General features: G+C 42.8%; 1 protein-coding gene across 2 annotated transcripts in view; it reads right to left on the bottom strand.

Annotated features, from left to right (window-relative positions):
• LOC117250075 (rho GTPase-activating protein 6-like) overlaps window positions 1-22,205 on the bottom strand; it is a 99,650-nt gene that overhangs the window by 15,099 nt on the left and 62,346 nt on the right. For both annotated transcript variants that reach the window (XM_033616058.2, XM_033616059.2), the window contains exons 2-3: window positions 6,438-6,597; window positions 2,091-2,162 (exon numbers count right to left, since the gene is read on the bottom strand). In XM_033616058.2, coding sequence (XP_033471949.1) covers window positions 2,091-2,162; window positions 6,438-6,597 — 232 coding nt within the window. The remainder of the gene's footprint in view (window positions 1-2,090; window positions 2,163-6,437; window positions 6,598-22,205) is intronic.

The raw sequence follows: 22,205 nt of genomic DNA, 5'->3' as shown, positions 1-22,205 counted from the left end.
CACCAGCTGGATTCACACTTGTCATTGACGATACTGGATTCTGATTGGCCGAAGCATGGGCTTTTTTCAGACTATACAGCTGTGACATACTAGCAGCCTCATCATAAGGGAAACAGCTGTTACTGATGGAGTAAATAATGTTCATTCCAAGGTTGACAAAAACAGCAGTGACGAAAACTCAACATGAATAAACATACATTTTTTATGACAGATCATGACAATAATGCAAACTGCACGAGTTACTTGGTTTTTAGATTCTTTCCTGGTTCTGCTTCTTTATGTCTACGAGCTGTTTATAAATACCTAGCTCAATTGCTTAAGTTATTCGATGTTACTTCGCTTTACTTAAAACCAGGAGTAAGCCCTTCCTAAGTCCCGCCCATTTTCGCTCTCTGCTCCGGTAACAGTTGAGCAAGCTTGGACCACTGCAAAACCTTTTTTTCCACGTTAAAAAGAGAACCTCATTTCATCAAGATGGTTTTGAGATGTGGCTGGGGACTGGGAAAGTGTAAAGGTACGTCTTGGCATGAGAGTTGGGGGCGCCACCTTGAGGTACACGCTCTGTTTCTTCTGTTACCAAAGTTTATGCACTTAATCCAAAAACAATAGTTAACACTATCCAGGTGTGTAACTGGAGGTAGTAATCAGGGTCTGTAATCCAGCCTTGAGCTGCCATGTGGATCGATGTTGTTTATCGTGGTTAGTTGGATCAACTACCGCAGGAACAATGACACAGCATGACGTGAGCTTCACATTGTCTATAGTCACATCTTAATGTCACCATAACATAACTTAAAGCTAGAGTGTACCTGGGCTACTTTAAGCCATCATATCACCAATGTCAGGTTTGCTTCCTCCTTATTTTTATGGTAACATTAGAGAGATTTTGACTTGATGACTTTGACTTGCTTGCGTTTCTTGAAGACGTTTCGCCTCTCATCCAAGCTTCTTCAGTTCTAAAAGACTGGTACCAAGTTGCAGGCTTTAAACCCACATGTGACTCTGCAAGGGTTCCCACCCACACAGGGTTTAAAGCCTGCAACTTCGTACCAGTCATTGAGAACTGAAGAAGCTTCTTGGATGAGAGGCGAAACGTCTTCAAGAAACGCAAGCAAGTCCAGTTGCCTACGACATAGCACTTACGATTATCATGACCTGGATGACTGAGAATCTTCACCGACATTAGAGAGATTTGGACAAAGGGGGAGAGGTTGGTTGCTGACAGATTTTAAGATGACATGAATTGGCTGATGTTTCTTTGTTAATCATCTCTGTAAGGCCCCGAAGTAACTTTCTACAGCAAAGAGAGATGAACATTAGGTCAGCACCATGGTTTGTAATCTGTAATAAATACATAGAATACTTAACTGAACGTCAGAATGGGAAAATGTGACACATACCCGGCAGTGAAGGAGCAATGAAAGTCTGATAGCCTTGTCATCATTGGTCTGTACTTCCTTTTTTGTTAAGACCGACAGCCTCAATTTGTGCCGAGTATCTTTTTTTTTTATTATAAAAATTCTATATAGTACAAAAACAAATTAAACTTTTGGTAGCCCACTTTGGTAGTTTTTGCTACAATAAAAGCGTTTTCCTTTAAGAACATAATTAAAATAATAATTAATAAGGTAATGAATCGCAATACATCACAATATACTTTATCCCAATACTCAGGATATTGATGTACCATGATAATATAGCACTATTTGTCAGTGATGTAAGAACTCAAAAAGAACTAAAGGATCAGCGTGAATTTGAAAAGAGAAGCCGAGTTTCTTTAGTCCTTCTCCACTCTGCAACTGTGCTCCTTTTGACTAAGATTCTCTTTCTGCCAAATATGCTTTGCTGAGTGCAGCAGAGTGGCTGGTTCTCAGAGCCAGTCCCCTTACAAGGAGTCCCTCCACTTAAGCTAAATATAAACTGTCAAAGCCCAGTAAACAGAAACTGTGTTTTCATAACCTCTCCGTTCACCTGCCTGAGGGGCGGGGACCACAGACTGGCCCTGTATCTCGCTGTCAGGAGAGCGAGACGTTAGCGTCGTGACGAATAAAGAGTGAAAGAGAGTGCGTGTTAAAAAGAACTTGGCGTACCTTTGTCTTTACTCTTCTCTTTTGCTAGCGAGTCCAACTTCCTCCTCAGGGACTTTTTCCTCTTCTGCCCATCTGTGCCGGGGGAAAAAAAACAAGGAAATAAATCATCTGAAACAAATGGTTTCCATATCTGCTGCATCTTATCTCACTTATTATATCTAATAAGCTTATGTCAGGAATGCAGACATAAATTAACCACAGGGGAGATGCTGTCTATGAACTCAAATCCATTTAGCTGAAACATCAGACAGGTTCAGCTACGGTATTAGCCAGCAGAAAAACATATTAAAGTGCTCATAGTTTTCATCTACACTGGCTAGTATGTGTAAGGATCATAGTTTTGGATATATCCTGTTGCAGTGCCATACATGTTTATGCTTCCTGGTTTTTGGGCTGCTTTAAAAAAAGGAAAGTCAGCTGTCAACATGATGAATGACTCTTGAAGTTGTTGATTAATGATCAGGGAAATCTGAACAACCGTGCTACATGCAACTTTAAAGTCTCTGAATCCTCGTTTTAGGCCAGGATGTCAGTTTGTGAAACCTCAGCAGCTTTTATTGCCTTCACTCGGTCATTCTGCCTTTAGGATTTTTGGTCATCAGATCGTTGTGAACTCGTTCAGGGAGTCTTTGCTTTGATCTGCTGGTTGAGCAACCTCTGTTTGAACCCCCAGATGTTCCCTTGTGCTGTATCAAATGAGCCACTTGTAGGGTTTGGGACATTTTATCCAGCCCCAACAACACGCTCGATGGTACGTCAGCTAGCAGGTTCAGTTTCCCCATGTGTCCAACTGTCTCGGACCAATCTGAACAAGTTGCTGCTGTTCTTTGGTAATCCATTTATTGCCACTATGGTGATATACGAGAACCAAGCTGTAAAGTAAACCGCAGCTTGGAGTCAGAAGGACAAGAGGAGGAATCTTCGGGTGCAGGAGGTGGGAAACAGTGAGGAGGGGGTGTGAGATGGGAGAAAGAAAGCAGATGTTGGGATGGAGAACGAGGGTAGCGAGAGAGAGCGAGAGAGGAGAAGCAGAGATAGGAAATGGTTTGGATTTTTGACAGATGGCTCCGAAAGCCATACGGAAATCCCCCGAACCTCCAAACCTCCCCAGTCCAATTTCCCAAGCAGTTGTGAAACTCTCTGATGAACCTTTGCTGCTTCTCTGTCCCATCACACCCTCGACCCATCCCTCTTTGTCCCCCTCGTCTCTATCTCTCTTTAATCTGTTTTCGGTTTTTGAAGAAACACTAGAAACATGACCCCGTGGCACTCGGATAAATATGAGAAACAGCAGGGCTGAAAGCACACATTAGCAGTGCTGAAGTAGCGCACACACACACAAAACTCTTACACACCAGTTGAAATATTTCCCTCGCTAGCACATGGCGGCCGTTAGGGGCTCTGGAATTCATAAGCAACACAGACAAGTACGTATTAAATCATGGTGGGGAGAGGTTTAACCTTCAGCTGGAATGCAAGGCCCTGGATAATCCACTGGCTGCACTATACTGCTGCTACAGCGGACACTCCACCCCTATATACTACACTTTGAGCCATCATTTCTATCAATTGTGATCACTTTATAAGAAGGCAAAGTAAAAGCTGAGGTCTGGAAACAGGAACAGCAGTATAAAGGAGTCTGGTGGGACAAACACTGGCTGTAAACAAGACAACCATCTAGCCAGACTACCGACAGTACCACAAGTACAGCAGGTTTTTTCCTCCAAGCAAGTACTAATGTGGGGGTTTCATAACTTTACTTGAAGTTCAGTTTACTTCTCATTGTGCGTGCTACTCACCCTGTGAAAACAGTTGTATAAATGTCCTCTGTGGCTGCAGAGAGCCCTGCAAAGTCTGAGAAAATAACCTTGATGATGTCATCTCAGTTTTGGCTTTACTGGGTTTTTTTAACAAGAAGCCTGCGCTTCAAACTGGGATCATGGATGTGTGCTGGGAAAGGGAAACCTAATGAAAGATATTATTGAGCTGCATTGTGGGAAATGTAGGATTCAGCATTTTTGGAGCTTTCTATGTTGTAAAAGTCAAGGTAATTTGGCCGCTGCTGCTTCCAGTACCTCTAGTCCAATATTGAGGCTCAGTACCAGGACACCCCTTGCCCCTACTGCTCAGACCCTACCCCTCTGATTTGTGGGTTTACATATATGTCTAAAGTGTCCTAATTCTTGTTGGAACAGAGTGTTAGGGCTCCTCCAAACTGAGGTTTTTCAGTGACACACTTCAAAGAGTGTTAACCCTCATATGGTCCTTTTCTTTATAGCAAAACCCTTTTTAGACAGGAATTGTGCAAATTTGCAGGAAAGCTCAATCAGTCTTCCTTCAGCATTGGCAGTATAAAAACAAAATCGGGGAGTGCAGCAAAAAAAGCCTAAGAAAAGCCTACCTACTTTTGTTTATACAGAATGCGGCTTTTTCACGTAACCAGTGACGTGGGAGGGAAGCCGTGGCTGGTCAGTCCTTCGGCGACTCTCTCGTAAGACGGCCCGTTCTTCACCGTCCCCGTCATCTGACGGTTAATGGCCTCTTCGTTTGCGAGGACAAGGAGGGCGCACAATTCCTTGTCTCCCCAGTTGCTCATCTTTACAGTGTCTGTCAGGTTTGTGTTTCCCTCTTGCTACTAGCTGCTCGCTAATTCCTGCTATCAGCTGTTTCCTGTTTATCCACCACCAGTGGCTCGCACGTGCAGCGTCATCAACAGCTCCTCCCACAAGTCATCAACAGCCCCTCCCGTTGTGGAAGGCCGCCTCGGTCTGTTTAAACTAAAAGGGTTCCGTCAATATGACTACCCTACGAGGTGGAAAATTGGGCACCTCGGATCAACTCGCCAATCCGGCTCTGTGTGTCTAAACACTCGCAGCTTGCCGGCAATACGACCCAACATTTGCGGAAAATAGGCAGTGTAAAAGAGGCTAAACATAACAAAAAAGTCACTAGCTAGTAGTATACTTAAGTCTTGGTAGCTAACTACTTAGCCAGCCAACATTACATCATTATTGCTAGTTTGTGTATGACAGCCCTACATTTTCACATATTTCCATGTCACTTTCCCCACTTTGATGGCATAAGACGCCCGAAATTCGACTGAGGCCCAGCAGCAAAGTTGCTGCGCTTGTTACCGCGCCTAAAAACCGGCAGGGTACGAGCACAGGTTGCTATTGTTTACCTACAGAGTGCTGCTAGTGGCCTGGTAATGAAGCAATGTCCTTTTTTATTTGATGACTTGTTTGATTGATTGATAGTGTGAAGTCAAGTTGTCAATGAATCGTGAGTGTCCATGCTTTCCTGTCTCAATTATATAAATGCCATCTATGCCTGCTGATGACATATCAGGGTCTTGAAGGGTTGTCCCATTTTATAGGGGAAGCCCACTACCACTACCTTGAAACTCTGGTCTGAGGAGCAAAGAGACACTCATAAACTGGGGTAGGGGTAAAAATAAGAAATGAGATTGGGCCTAAATCTCTGGAGTACTCAATTAAAACCTGCCTGATTGTCTAACTGCTCGCATCATGTTGTACAGAACCAGAAATTCCCTTTCTATAAATATTAGTATTCTATCTGATTGCCCACATGTTCGCTTTCAGTTGAGTGGGATTCTGTATATTTTTCTTTTCTCTAAACTGTGTTGCATGCGGACATTTTTAGCATGGGCGGGCCCAATGGGAAACAAACCACACTCTCAACCAGTCTGAGTGTAGCGCTCTGCTCATTTCTGCTATATCTGGATTAATTTGTCTAATTTTGTCATTTTCCAAACCTTTACTTGCTTAATGGTTTGATTTACAAGACCCAAATACAGTTGTTTAGCTTTAAGATAGAGCCACAAGGACAAATACAGCCTACTTCTGCAGCATTTAGGACTTTTAATAGATCATGGGTGACTGCACTCAGCTTTGGCTGCAGCGGAAAGGGAGTTGCGTGTCTTCAAGAGGAGGGGGGGTCAAGAGATACCCCATCAAACAGGAAGCACCCGATCCCGATGCGAAGTATGGTTTACATCCAAATTCATGTGTTGTCACAGCTTCCCCAAACACAGACTGTACATGACTTCCCTTAAATGCACTTGAAGGATGACAAGATGATGTAGTCGGAGGCTCGAGCTTTGGCTTTACTTTATGGGACACTTGAAAGTAGCTGCGCAAGCAAACCCGCGTCAAGAATAGCAAACGAGTAGAGCATAGTTCCGGAGTCAATCACAGATGTGGTTCGTCACAGTTAACAAGTCACATACATGTCGGGGTCTTGCAAAGCTGATGCTGTCTGGAGTGTGCCGAAGCAGTAATCCCACCAATCTGGAGCTAAAACTTATGTAACCGTACATGCTCCCACCTTTTGGCATGGTGATCTGACACCCCAGATCATAGTCCTGGTGTAAACGGGTGTAGGCCACTTCCTGCAGCCTGGCCCTCTCCAGCTCCGACAGGCTCTGGATCGGGACTGGCATCAGACGCACGCTCCGCCCCGACAGGCTGCTCCAGGTGAAATCACCCTGAGGGAGACAAAAGCTAACACCATCAGAACATGTAACAGATAGATAGAATATAATATATAGTGAGGTTTCTTGTCACAGGATGAACTCCCCCTCACAGTACATTAATTTTCCCTGGACTTGATGCATGTGAAACAGAGTAAACCCTTGGCCTCTGCATTCTTTGAGTAGTACAAAGTATTGGAAAGAATTTTTTAATGTGACTCTCATGGCTGATGAGCTTGGGAGTGGATTATATTAGAAAACATGTCGTACAACCGACAGTTGCAGTCCTTCAAAACACAAATCAAATCTGAAAAGTCGCCAACATGTGCGCAGTATGTTACTTTTACAACAGCAGACCATGAGCCAAACTTAATGTATAAAGTTGAAGTAGCCTCCACAGACAGATAAACAGAGACAGCAATGTGCGTCGGAAAAATGGAGCAAGTGAGGACATGGAGTGGCCTTGCGCTGATGGCTTTACAATATGCCCTCCACGCACAGTATTAAGGATGCATGGCACATGTGGAGGAGGAGATGTGGTTACTATGGGGGCCAGAGTGTATGGAGCAGTCTGAGTCATCGCAGCTCCAGCTGTAGACAGGTTTACTTTGCTAAATCTGTGGTAAAGGTGGAGTTGAATTATAATGAATTGCTGGAAGCCCGGAGAGCGCTTTGGCTTTGATGAACATTTTGAGTCATCTGCATCTCTGGTCATGCATTCCTCTGTGTCTACTGAGAGAAGAGGTCAGGAAGAGGGAGAGGTTAAGACAGAGGGGGGAAGAGAAAGAGACATTGCTGCAATTTATCTAATGCCTTATCCAGACAGAGGGCTTACAAGTGTACTCTAATGTGTCTGTGTTTATACAGTCTTTATTTTGTGCTGCTGCAAGTGGAGATAAACCATTTTACATCAGTTTATATCTTTAAAAAAAATAGAATTTCTGCATGAGTGATGTTTTCTCTTCACGGCCTCTAGAAAAATGGGTTTCTCTGAGGCCTCGTCCACACGTACATGGGTATATTTATAACAAAACTCTTCCTATGAGTTTTGGCCTTTCGTCCACAAGCAAGCAGGCATTTTAGGTCACTGAATACTTGATGCCAGTATCAACACCAGTGCCCTTAAAGAGATACCAATACCAGTAGAGCACTTCGTTCAATAGTTGATTCCAAAATCTGGACTGGATATCTGGCATGCTAGAAAACTGGAGAAGTGTGACACGACTGACAAAGAGTCTCAGCCAATGAGAGGCAGGATATGTCCCACGTCAGTACACAGGAGGACGGAGGAAATGTGAGGAGGACAAGCCGCAGGGTTGCCAGGTCTGCTTCTTAGCTGTGACTTTGGGCTTGTTTTTTAGGAAAGTCACTTACAAATATTGGTAGTCACGGGTTGCATTTTTCTGGGCTTGATTCTAAAGTGGAGTTGCTTATTTGGGTTTGCTCTCGAAACATCGCCTTTTTCTTTATATATCTGTCGCTTCTTTTGGGCTTGTTTCCATAGCCCTGGTTGCTTGTTTCTCTCCCAAGATCTGGCAACACTGACAAGCCGGCAAGGTTTCATGAGTCGAGCTGTGTCGGTGTTGCCATGGGTTTTGGGACTGTTTAACAGCTTGTTGTTGGATGTTAGCAGCTCCTTGAACTGACCGTTATGGCAGCAACAGAAAGTTTGTTGATCTGCCAGGTAGCTTGGACTGTCTGGGATCAGACCCCAGTGCAAAAAAAAGTTTCAAATGCAGGCATTGTTTGATTGGAGATGTTTTACTGCTGCTTGGGACGGGGTTATTTCGATATCCAGTCCTACTGAAAACTGATCTTTTGTCAAATTCTGTCCAGACTGTGTGCCTTTTTCTCCTTCATGAGGTGTCAATGGTGAATGTAACCAAAATAGTGCCGCTTCTAACCTTGCTAATCAAACCTTTTACATGTTTTTCACTTAAATGTACAGTTACTCTTGCACTATATTGAGTAACAGAGGTGTCAGGATGCATTTCAAAGGTCACTGCTGCAGGTAGCCTTCCGGTAATAGCTTTTTTCAGGCTTCTGATTGGCCAACATCATCTTCTTTGCATTGCTGTAGGGTTAGGGTTATATCAGCGCCATCTGGTTTTGCATGCTCTTGATGGCACTTCAAATTACCTGACCACAAATCACACTTTCAACATACCCGTGTCCGTACCCGTGACTTTACGTCTCTTTGCTTTTCATGATCTGGCCCCTATCAACAATATTTTCTTGAAGTCATTCCCCCTGCTGTCAGCTTTCTTGTTATTTGACCTCACTCAGTGCGGTGAAGCAACAGAGCCATCACTCAGCCATGGAGGGAAAACAAGATGTAGACACAGGCAACCTGGAGAGCCACCTGAGTGTGTGTGCATGTGCCTGTGTCACGAGTACAGCGCAAAGCCAGCTGCACGTTGCCCCCTTTAATAGAGCATCTTATCCAGCACAGCTGTTTGTGTGTATGCCATTCCTTATCGCTGGCTGAGGAAACCCTTTTTCCTCCCGCTTGACCTCACACACAGCTTGAGGAGGGCACACACACATGCTTGTACACACACACGCACACACACACACACTGCAAAAGAAAAGACAAACAGTTGGAAAAGTAAAATAAGAGGCCTCTCCTCGGTCGAGCTGGTTCTGCCCAGCAGGATTTCTGAAGGGGATGGATGAGCTCCAGTTCTTAAGTGTCAACCTATGAAACCCGTGGAATGCTGACAGAAGAGCGAAGGGGGCCAGACTAAATCCTGGTATCACTGCTGGACTCTGGTAACAATGAGCTGAATGCCTGTGTGACCTGCAGGAGCACACATTCAGATTTACAAACCGAGACGTTCCAAAGCCAACCCGCACTTTAACTTCTGACAAAGTAGATTCTTGTTGAATAGTGATCATGTTATACTCTTGTTCTCGTGTATGATTTGAAGGGCTTACACCACATCTGGAACCACTGTCACTATAGCACCGATATATTTCTTCACTAAATATTCATTTTAAACTTTACCTATGATGTTTTTAAAAGTGCACTTAGACTTGTCTTTATACACCGCATTTCAGTCTCATTTCTCTCTGTAGTGGCTTGCAACCCATCTAGCAAGCAGTGCATATCAATTGTGTTCAAAGCAGAGCTGTTGCACGTGTCAATTGTGCGGGTTCACACATTGAAATCGGCAGTACACTACAATGTGGTAGTTGTTGCAAGGCTTCTCTACACTGCCAAGACAACCGAATTGCCACAACAGTTGGCATTGTAAGGTTAATCCAATCATGGTCTGTTCATACGTTATTATTTTGCGAATAAGTCGAGATTTTACATTCCTTTAACTTTCGAAAACACAGTGGGTAAAGTGTGGTTAGGTTTAAGCACAAAACCACTAGGTTATGATAAGGAAAAGATCATGTTTTGGCACAAACACCTGCTAGAAAAGCAGTGATTTCAAGGTACAACCACTTTTCCTGGAAATATCTTGGCAGGAAACGCAGCAATGTCTTCATAAAAAACAACTGCTTTTCGAGGGCACAGTCCCTGGGGGATACACAGCGATGCATCACCAAAAAACAACCAATTTTTTTATTTGCTGGTCTTGAAGAGTGTCATGTTATCCACCACCCCCGACACCACCCGGTGACAAAGACAGCTACTCTTTAGAAACGTATATACATATTATGATATGTATGAAATGTGCAAATGTTAACGATGCCAGCAGGAAATGGAAATGCAGCAATGTTTTGGTAAAAAGACTAGAAACACAACAAGGGGCTGCTAAATAATGTCCACATTTGTTTGGCTATAAAGCCGCTGGAAACACAGCCATGACTCGCTAAAAAAACAGCTGGTTTTGTTTGTTATTGCTCTCGAAGAGGGTTCTGCAACTTGGCAGGCAGCACACCAAGGTGACCATCTATCATCCCCTCCACCTCCTGATGACAAAGTCAGCTCATGTAATACGTCACTACAGCGCCAACATTTTCTTCTAGCAACTGGGCTGGCCAGGAACAACATTCTGACAGGGATATACAGATGTTTCTTTTTGACCTAAAAGTATCTCAAGTATAAAAACACCCACCATGTGTTATTGTTTGACTTGCAGAATGAATAGAACTTTCTCAGAGGCTGCTAATACCCCCAAATCTCAGAAATCTCCGGAAAAAAATGTATTAGCTACGACCCTGTTCAACACCACAGAAACAAAGGAAGAAGCCTTTGTCTATGTAGAGCCTCAGAGTGACAAAAATTACCCAAAGATGAAGATGAATATTGTGCTAGATTCAAACGTGTTCCAGAGTGTGTGGAAAGTTACCGATTTTATCTTTAAATAAACCCTTTTCCACTTCAGCACTCCATTTAATGGAACAAAAAACACCGATTTTGGATGTGTTTTGGCCTCCAAGCACGTGGAGCCGACGGCCAAGTTTACCTCGTCAGACGTCCAAGCCTGGCCTTAACAGCAGCAGACACAAACACAGAAGCTGATTGCCATGGTGATAAGTCATCTGAAGTTCATGATGAAAAATTTTAAGAGTAGAGCTTCATGTTTTTTCTCATCTTCCCCGGTAAGAAAGCTGCTCTTATAACTCTTGAAATGACGATAGTAAGTAGCTGTTATAAACCATAGTAAATGCTAATTAGTTTGGCTCTATCAGTAGAGTTAACACAGATGACATAACCAGTCTCGTAATGTCATTGCTCAGATAGACATCTCACAAATGTCATGACACAGTGCACCGTAACGCCGAATGCCTTTGGAACATGCAACCAAAGCATTCATTACCTCGGGACTCAGTGTGACGTAGGTGCTTAGTGAGATGTAACACTGTTTGAATAGCCTGTAAAGAGACAAATTTGCCATGCAGCTACTGTCACAGTCCTTTACCTCCTGATGTTTGTCTCCAAAATATAGCTGCTGGTTGCTATGCCTTTACACAATCTGCTTTCCCTCTGTATTTATTAGACCTATCGAAGCCCCCACAGATGTTGTTTGCTGGAATGGCTGAGCAGATCTAATCAGATAATCCCAACTTTAACAAATGGCATTTTCTGCCGGTTCGCTGCACTTAATGCAATTTTGCATTAGCAGAAATAAACCGCAATAAATCATAAATATGCTTTGCAGGGGAAGAGGGAAACAAAAGGATTAGACACGTGGGGTCAAAGAATGCAAAGAGTGATTTAGGCATGCAGTTCGTCAAAGCCAAACAAAAGCTTGGTGAGACGTGAAGAGGTGTTTATTAAATGCTGCTTACTAGGGGGGCTTACAGTAAAGTGTTATGTATATGTAAAGCCTCAGTGCAAAGCTTCTAGTGTTGTCACTGTTGCTTTGTGCTCACATCTGACAGATGTTACACTGGAAAGATTAATGACTTTGCTGACTGGACTGGCACCGTGACATTGGATGACTAATGCCGTTTGGCCATACAGTGCACTGCAGCATGTGGTTTCTGTTCTATTTTCGACAAAGGGACAATGGCACAAAAAAGCCACGGGCAAAGGAAAATGTCAGTTTCCATGGCAACGCATACACAGAAAATCAAAAAGGGCCGGGAAGTGAGAGAAGTATTACTATGGTAACGCACCTGGAGCACACACACGCAGGCACTTATTGCTGTGATGCACTGACTCAGTAATTTCCGAGTTAAGGTGAACAACATCATAGTGACGATCATCTTCCTCTCCTTTTTAACATTAATAATGTTCTTCATCACAGTTACACTGCATGTGTCTATGCTTGTGTATCAGAGCCACTTGGTGACTTTCCTCTCTGAATCATTATTTTCCTGATGACTTATTGACAGCACCATGCCATACTATAGCTAATAATAAACAACACTGCTGCCCCCCCCCCCCCCAATTTCCCGCTCAATATCCCATAAAGTGGAGTCATCAGTGTGACCGTGAGTCACACACACACACACACACACACACACACACATTGACAAACTTGTGATATTATTGGTCCCCATCTGGTCATACGCATGTGACCGACGGATGGAAGAGGGAGTAAGAGAAAACCATCCCTTCTCCTCAGATTAACATATGCATACACACGCTGCCTTCAAATGCTGTTGGACATTTCCTCATCACAACCAAATAAATAGAGACCATGTAGCAAATCCTCTTTTCAAGAAAAAAAAAAGTATGCGATAAAGCCTTTAATCCACTGGCTCAAGCAATAAACAGGGTGAAAATCCTGCAAGACTCCAATGAGTTTTGACCTTAAAGATAGCTCGTAGGACAAATGCCAAGGCTGTGAGTTCAGGCTTTTCAGTGTGTGTCAATGTGAGCCTTTTTTTTTAATTTTGATATACTGCAGCAGGTTTTCACATAAAGCAATCCATTGCTGTGGTACTATATGGTGACAGTGGCAGATGCATTGATCTGACTTTTTCTTCTAGTACTTAAAGAGGACCTAGTATGGTCGTTTTCAGTTTCGTACTTGGATCATTGCAGGTGGGGATTAACTGTAACGTAGTATAGCAGCACTTGCTACCATGAAAAATAACCAGTAAAAGCTTCTAGAACCAAAATCTTTACAACCGCACATGTTCCAAAAGAAATATGATCCGAAATCAGGGAGAAATTAAAAACATCCCTTGTTCCCCTGAACATCCCTGATGTTAGCATGTAGCTACATGTAGCAGTGTATTGAAAAATCCCCAGTAAAAGCTTTGAAACCAAAATCTTCACAACTGGACATGGTTCAACAGGAATCTGATCTGAAATTGGGGAGAAACTGACAACATCAGCAACCAGTATCACATGTTTCCCTGATGTTAGCATGCAGCTAAAAGTAGCAGTGTACTTGCAGCCAGGGAATGACTTTAATGGAGTATAAAGACACTTTCTACCATGAAAAATCCCTGGTAAAAGCTTTGAAACCAAAATCTTTACAACCGCACATGTTCCAGCAGGACTCTGATCTGAAATTGGGGAGAAATTAACAACATTGGCAACCAGGATTAAATGTTTCCCTGATGTTAGCGTGTAGCTAAAAGTAGCAGTGTACTTGCAGCCAGGGAATGACTTTAATGGAGTATAACAACACTTTCTACCACAAAGCAAAACTCAGCTAAAGCTTTGAAACCAAAATCTCTACAACCAGACACCTTCCAGCAGGAATCTGATCTGAAATTGGGGAGAAATTGACAACATTGGCAACCAATATTACATGCTTCCCTGACGTTAGCATTGCAGCTAAAAGTAGCAGTGTACTTGAGGCCAGCGAATGACTTCAATGGAGTATAATGACACTTTCTACCGCAAAGCAAAACTCAGTTAAAGCTATTGAAACCCAAATCCTTACAACTAATCTGAAATTGGGGAGAGATTGACAACATCAGCAACCAATATCACATGTTTCCCTGACGTTAGCATGCAGCTAAAAGTAGCAGTGTACATGCAGCCAGGGGAATGACTTTAATGGAGTATAACAACACTTTCTATCAAAAAAAAATCTCTGGTTAAAGCTTTGAAACAAAAATCTTTACAACAACACATGTTCCAGCAGAATTCTGATCTTAATTTGGGGAGAAATCAACAACACTGGCAACCAGGATTAAATGTTTCCCTGATGTGTAGCTACATGAAGCAGTGCAGGCTGTAACGTAAACACTTGGGGTAACGTCACTGGAGCAGATAACCGTGAATGAAATCTCACATGAACTGACGTAAGCTTGTCTTGTAAAGTATTCATAACTCTCCACGGACTCAGGTTTGTGCTCGCAGGAATTACTCTGACATGCATTTACCTCATTATTAAGAATTGCAGATGACAGATCTAACAGTGGGAGGAAAACACAGGTATTGACTTATGGCATGGACGCTAGAGTGTCTCTGACTTCCAAATGTGTCTTCTACTACCACATCTGTGATGGCACAGTCATGCCAGCTGGCTTCGTATGAATTACAGTCAGACGTGTGTGATGATATTCCAGGAAGGTACTAGAGGCCCAGGAAAGGATCACCTTTAGTGACTTCAGACACTTAAGGAACATTCCAAAATTCTTCACATCGCACTTATGGTTTGTTTTCTTCCCCTTTTGTGCTGCAGCTGGATTTAGAGTTTCTGTGCCACAACACTGATCCAGAGGAATGCACAAGTATTTTTCAACACATTTTTTTTATGTCCTTTATAGGTTTGCTCCATGCATGTAATAGATTGCTTTCACTGACCTGAAACCTCCTCAAGGTCTACATCTGCTTGTAATTAGTGACCACCCTCAACTGTCAGCCAGTGCAGTTGCCGTGTGTATGTGTGTGTACATGTTTGTGCATGCATCTGTGACACAGTTAACGATTAATAGGCTTTTCCACCTGTTTTGGGTTGTCTTTGACAGTGCCTGAGGTGAAACCAAATTATGGATCCAGATTACACAACTTGCATAACCCAGTGCGAAAGCAATCCAGCAGGATCGGGCTCATTGTTGGTTGTAAAATGTGGGGTTATCAGCCTTCAGTGTGGGAGGTCATGCAGGTGGAGTATTATGTGAGGCTGTTATGGTTGTAAATGCAATTATCATACCACCAATTCCAGTGCCAAGAAAAGGGCAGCTGCTGTGAGTTAGACATCACTGGTTGTGTCTATCTGCAGCTACGCCTGGACAATGTATCTGTAATACATCAATATTGTGAAATGTGACTAGATAGATTGGCTGCATGACTAGAGAGCACGATAATTTGAAACATTCAAATGGTGCTCACGTCAAGACAGCCAATCAAGCTGCAGACAAATTGGTCACATATAGTGGGCATGCAGCGTTATGTGTGCGACCCACTTTCTGGAGATTTAAAAAGCAGTTAGCAGTTAGCAGCTAACTCAGAGGGAGAACAGTGGCCAGAAATGTCCACAAATTGGGAAAACAATGAGGTCTAGGAGCTCCTTATCCTCTGATCAGAGGACGAGATCAGCTGTGATATACATTTTGGGATGTTTCTTTTGGCCGGGGTTAAAAGGGGATGCCATGTTTGCCAGATGACGGGTAAACCAAAGCAGACGTTTTCGCAATATCTGCTCTATCCAAATCCTCTTGACTGTTGGAGCATGTCATTGTTGGCTGTGTTGGTCTTTAACCTGGTAACAAGTTCCTTTTGACTAAAATGTGCTCTGTGACTCCATTCCCAGAAGTCATTCCCATGCGTAAAATCACAGCCTCCGCGGTTATAAAAGAATCAGTGACATTTTTCTCTCTATTCAGGCTTCCGAAAGTCATACAGACTGACCAGGGGTCAAATTTCATGTCGCAAGTTTTTGCACGTCATGAAACAGCTTGACATCACTCATTGCTGGTCGAGTGCATATCAACCAGGCAGTCAGGGGGCGGTTAAACGCTTTCACCAGACAAAATCCATGCTTTGCGCTTACTGTTGCCCCCTGTTGTTGGACCTTCCAGCACTGTTGTCCAAGGACAACTGAAAAATTCTGACATGTCGTCTAAACTTGATAAATGTTTTCCGCATTGTGTGGTCAGTTCAATTAAATCTCAACGTGTCTCTGTTTTCAGATGCGCCGACTCGAAGCGATGTATTGCACCAGGCCATCGGGGATAGCACGAACCTTCGCCCAGCAGGTAAACAGTGGGAGGAGGGGAGTGTTTCTCGCTCTAATAAGTCGGGGAAGCACACAAAAACTTTGCTGCACTTTGATTCAGACTAATGTGTAACTACTGTCATTAGAACAGCATTGACTTTTGGTTTTACAAAGGGAACGAACTATAACCTCCCTGGTGAAAGTTGGGTTTTGTTTGACCCATTCACCTCCACTCCCTCCCGCTTTTACAGAGACTTTACCTCTCTTTACACGACATCAGTTGCACTCCATGTGAAGTATTGCCACAGATGGGTTTACATTAAAGTTAGCTGAAAGCTTGGTGCATTTCATAAAGACACCAAAGGGTGCCTTTGCCGTCAATATCACATGCCAAAGGGAGTAAGAAAGCGTCAATATATGATGCCTCGGGAATGAGAACAAGCTTGGGGAGACCGAAATCCAAGTATTTTTTCTTGCTGTGTGGCAATTAAAGCAATATTTACATTATTACATACATAGGATCTGCCAAGAGTACGGCTGAGTATATTGTCATAAAACACACCTCCATAAAATCAGTAGAGAAAAAGTACACTCACAAATTAGCCAAGTTACACAATTCCCAGCCAGTTTCCTTCCCAGCATGCAGCAGAGGACTATCAGTCCAAGGTTTTCATCAGAGAATCACATTCTGACAACAAAAGTAATGCTTTGCTTTGGCTTATTGTGGTGGGAATTTGTCTTATTTTCTAAGAGGAACCAAAATTGCAAAACTTGGCTGAGCATAACTGCCAAAACATTTGTGTTGATGTCCACCCTTGATAGTCTTGCAAAACTTATTCCAGCAATGCCGGCTATGGAAGTACTTTTTTTGATTTGCTGTGGGTCACATTATTCACCTGCCAGCAGAAGACATGCATCTTTAACTTAGTTTTGTAATTCTGATTTGCAATGAATGTCAAAATATTAAAATGTTTCTGGCTGTGGGGGAGCCACCGCACATTACTGAGGAAATACAGGATTCAGCAATTAGCACAAGCACTAATATGTGGGTATCATCTTTCTCAGCATATTGATTTTAGTCTGCCTTTGCATTTAATGAGGGCTTTCTGGCTCAGTCGCAAGAATGAGCAACTCGCGGAGTGTGTGCTCCAAATAGCCCCCCCCCCAATCACTGGCAGGCACATCTAAAGCCTCGGGCGAACTTCAAACATTTTAAAGACAGATTAATATGAAGGGCCCGCAGCAATAATGAGGCCCGACCTTGAAGACTTGGGATCTTGCGTAATGGTTACGTAAGCTGCAAAAGCAAAGAAAATCAGGTATTGTATCAACACTACAGTTGATACAGAAGGAGAAGTTGAGGTAATGTGGTGTGTGTGTGTGTGTGTGTGTGTGTGTGGTATTGGCTCAAAGCAATGTGTGGATGGCAGGGCGACCACATATTACATCCAAAAAAAATCAGTCAGCTGTCGTTGGCAGACTGGGTTTATGTCAGAGACGTTATACTCCTGTTTGCAACACTGAACTTTATGCATATTAACACCAAGTATTTAGACAGCGTGTTTGTGTGCATATCTGCGCCGGAGAACAAATTTGAGACATCTGAAGTCTGTGTACAGGCTCTACTAACCTTCTCCCCAATTCTGGCCAAAATTACAACTCCTATTTGTGTCTCTTAGAAGTTGTCCTAACTTTCCATGGCATATTGGTCATACTGTGTTTGGTCTTTTGTCTCTGTGTTGCTGCATCTTGTCTTTCCACCAGTGATGCTCCACAGCTCTGTCGGTATACGTGTGAATTGTGGGAAGTGAAAATTCACAGCTCAAGTGTGAAGATCCACATTTAAATGTCCATAAAAATGCAGCTCCTGCCTGATAAGAACTTGTCATTTCTCCATGAACAATGTCTTGAATAACACTAAACATGGTCCTGACGAGTGACATGCTAGTGAGGTGAAGTACAGCTGAGTTCAACATGCTGGCAATTGGTCCTCACCCCTACTTTGCCTTGCAAACCATTGATTTGTTTGTAGGGCGTGATTGGAAACATTCAGATTGCTTGGGAGGGTCCAGGAGCTGGACCACAAAATTCACTGTTTCAATTCTCTCTACATCCTGCTTTGTCTCCTTTCTGGTCTTTCTTCTGTATCCAAGGTAATTTGAGTGAGGTGGTTTCAAAATCCCCATTTTTGTCCGTCAGAATTTTGACAGTCTCACACAGCTAGACCTATCTCTACACTTTATTGCAGTGCCAGCACTATCTGAACCTACCATAATTCTGTACTGAAGAAAAGAAAAATGTTCTGGGTTGTTGTATGTCTTTGGGCAGCACTAAGCCCAGGATGCAGCCATGGTGTCCTTGCACAATAGCATCATGAAGGAACTTGTTTTGGTTGAATATTGGCACATAGGAAGGTGAGCCCTGGCAGTAAAATGGCTGAATCCCTGCAACATTTAACACCACATAAAACATTAAAAGACATATGTCAACTTTGTGCTACAACTTTTACTGACAAAAAAAAAAGATAAATATGATTTGACCATTGGTTCTCTAGAGGTAAAGCCTGTCTATAATTTAACTATAGAGGAGCTCATTGGACTTGGTAAAGTCACAGATGATTTCATAGCTGTATGTGGCTCCTGCAAGACGTGATTAAACTGACGGAAGCCACTGAGAAGTAAAATGGTTAGAGACATTGGAGACCCTTATTGCAAGATCCAAATCTTCGTCAAAACTAGCCATTTTCAGTTTGTAGGTTGCTAGCTCAAAGGCTGTTGTTTTACATAGCGACAGGGATTTTAAAAATGGTCCTACTGGTTAAAGTATGACACTCTAGGTAGCCGTCTAGCGTCACTTTTGGATGCTCAGGAACAGTGGGTAAATTTATTCTTGTTACATGCACTGTCTTTTCAAAATAAACTTCCATTTTGACAGGTAATGTGCAATTTCTGCTTCTTAAATGCAGATATTCTCTTTAAAAACAAAAAAAAACAACTAAAAATGTAGATTAAAAAAATCATTTCTACATTACTTGCTTAGGTTTCAGCAACAAAAGCATGTGGTTAGATTTAGCAAAAAAATGATGCTAACATACTATGCTTCATATGCTAGCACACTGCATTGTTATGAAAACAGTCTCCCAGGTGAAAGTCCCGAGTTTGTTTGACCAATCCACTCCCTTCCCACCTGTCCTATGCAAACTTTCTCGCTCTTTATACTATGGCTGTTGTTCAGAGCGTGAGAAGATGTTGCCACTTCTGGGGTGCCTCAGTGCGTTGGCATCTGAAGCCAAGGGCCACTGACTAGGTGTCAGTATTTGACATGTTGGGAGTGAGACTGGGTTGATGGTCTATATCCTGTGGGTCAGACTACTGGCTCCATAATGAAGATGAGACTGCGTAAAGAAATGGCCTGGTAATCTTTTCTGCGCTGGGGTATTAAGACAATACGACTGAATATTAATTCCAGATTTGGCAAGAACGAGTGAGTGAAAATACATTATGTCATAAAGGTTTTTAGCAGTTGTTTTAGGGTTAAATTAACAAACATGTACACAAATGAAGGAAATAGAATCAATGACTTGTGTGCTCCCACGTCTGCTTCCTTGCCCGTATCTATTACCCATTGTCCTCCTCGGCTAATACGCCCTCCTTCATCTTGTTGGACACAAACACAGACACACATGAATCAAGCCCTATTCAACTGTATACAAGTCTATAAATTCCCCTCCTTTCTCCCTCTTACCAGACTAGCCGGCTGAGCTAATGAAGCTGGTTAATCATTACTAATCCTGTATGGAGAGTAGAGCACTTTACCGATTGTTGTGTGTGTGCAGATTGGAAGGTGGTCTGGGGGATCATAGCATAAATAAGTAGAAAAATGTGTTGCGTGCTCCACTTGAACTGAGACAAACTGAGTGTGGCCTGATGGCAGCAGTGGAGACGGTCCGAGTAATCAGCACTCAGCCCTTGACCGGCATGCATGTGTATGTTTATGCGAGTTCCTCCAGGCCTCCATCTGTGTTATGGAGTGATTTGAAACTCAAATTAAGGTCACAACTCAGCAGTAGCCCGAACCACTGCCAAACAGGACTGAGCAGATGACAATTGCAGTCTTTCAACCAGCAGAGGTGAGCAAGATTTTCCTCACCAGACACTTACAGCTGGGAATTGGAAGGGATATTTGAAGGGAAAAACAAGTGCCTGAGTGTTTTATTCCTTTATTCATCTTGTCATCACTCAGTGCAACTTGCTGCAACCCAATTGGCAGAATAACTGTACACCAAGGATACATTACATTTGTATGTTAATATGTAGTGGATATTGAAACTTTACTTTTCTTTATGTTTCAACAATGCTTTGGTTAAGGTTTAGGAACAAAACCATTTTATCTATAGTTTGGAAAATATCATGTTTTGGCCTAAAATAGCCAGTTTTCGTTGGCACAACCCCAGCTGGAAACACAGTGAAAACAACCGCTTTCTTGGTACTATCCCATGGGGAAACACGATGACGTCTCAGTGACACACAGCAGCTTTTTGTGGCACTATCCCCAGTGGATACATAGCAAAGACTTGCTAAAAACACCAACATTTGGTGCCTAAAAAACTGCTGGAAAAGCAGTGACGACTCACCTAAAAACAACCAGTTTATTGTTTGTTGGTCTCAGAAAGCTTGGCCACCATCCCCTCCACCTCTAGATGAAGAAACACACAATACCAACATTTTCTTCTGGTGACAGGGCTGAGTAAAACTCCAGTCATTACGAACAAAAAAAAAAAAACAATCAATGAAACTATACAGTGATGTAATGACTGGATCGTTTTTCTCTTTGTGTCCATTGCATGCAATACACAGAATTCCAAAACTGATTGGATGGAAAGATGGAAAGAATGATTGCTACCCCACCCTCCACCCCTTCCAGATTCCCCTATTCTCCACGCAGGCACCCTGCAGGAGTCTACTGACAAAAATAGGATCCCTCAATAGCTTTCCAATTGTGCATGTGTGTGTTGTATCTAATTACTGGTCTTAGTTGTGGTTGCTGCATACTTCATGCATGCTGTAAATGTTACCAGGCATTAATACAGTCATAAAATTCTTAAATATTACAGGGTTAGAAAATAGTGAATTAAAGCCGTCACAAGTTTCCAGAGCCCAATTAACATATTCAGATTGCTGTCTGATCAACAGTCCAAAACCCAAATATATTCAGTTCGCTATTATGACACACAAAGAAACTAGCAATTATTTAAATTTAAGAGGCTGGAAAAAGTGAATTCTGGGGTTATTTTTGCTGTCAGTTCATTCAATGTCAGTGGACAGTCATTTAATTGATAATCGTCTCTGCTCCAAATTCAGTTGCAATGGACTAGAACTGTTGAATTCAGTATGCGCCCATTAACACAGATACATATACAGCGTGTCGTGTGTTTGTGTGCGTGCACTTTATCTGTCAATCAGTCAAAATGGTCGTGTAAGTAGCCCCATGGGAAGTGCTTTCCCATCGAACCCTTTGGAGTCGGAGCGCTCCACTATGGCAGCACCGTGAGAACGGGCTCACACACACACACATGCACACACATCACAGAAACCACTCCCAGAGAAATAATGTGCAACTCTATCAATCCTGGAATGTTAAATAGATAGACTCAAAGATTAGAACTGGCATCGCTGCCAAAAAGCCGTAACGCATTGGGCCTCTGAGTCATGCAGCAACTCGGCTTCTCTTACTCACCGCAACTGTGACAGTGCCACATACTTGGATACACACTTGCCGTGATGGTTCCCCAAGTTTCCCCGCTCAATAACACACACCTCCAAAACACTTTCTGAGTCACAGAACTTTCTGACAATCAAATGTCAGAACGGAAAATGTACATGCAAACACAGTCGCACTAGAGACTCAGACAACTTCTCAACGTCCCATTACTTCCTGCCGTGCAGACATACACATGACAGCTATGACGCTGGAAAACTGAGGGGAAGCCTTAAAAAGTGTGACCTCAACACTACAAATCAACTTAAGCTTGAAGGTTTCCAAAGGTCTAAGGAGATGTCCTACAGTGCATAATAAATCCAAGAACTTCTGGCAATT

The sequence above is a fragment of the Epinephelus lanceolatus genome, chromosome 24 (genome assembly GCF_041903045.1).
Source record: "Epinephelus lanceolatus isolate andai-2023 chromosome 24, ASM4190304v1, whole genome shotgun sequence".
NCBI lineage: Eukaryota > Metazoa > Chordata > Actinopteri > Perciformes > Serranidae > Epinephelus > Epinephelus lanceolatus.
The sequence above is the reverse complement of the archived record's forward strand: the minus strand, read 5'-3'. Positions and strand labels throughout refer to the sequence as shown.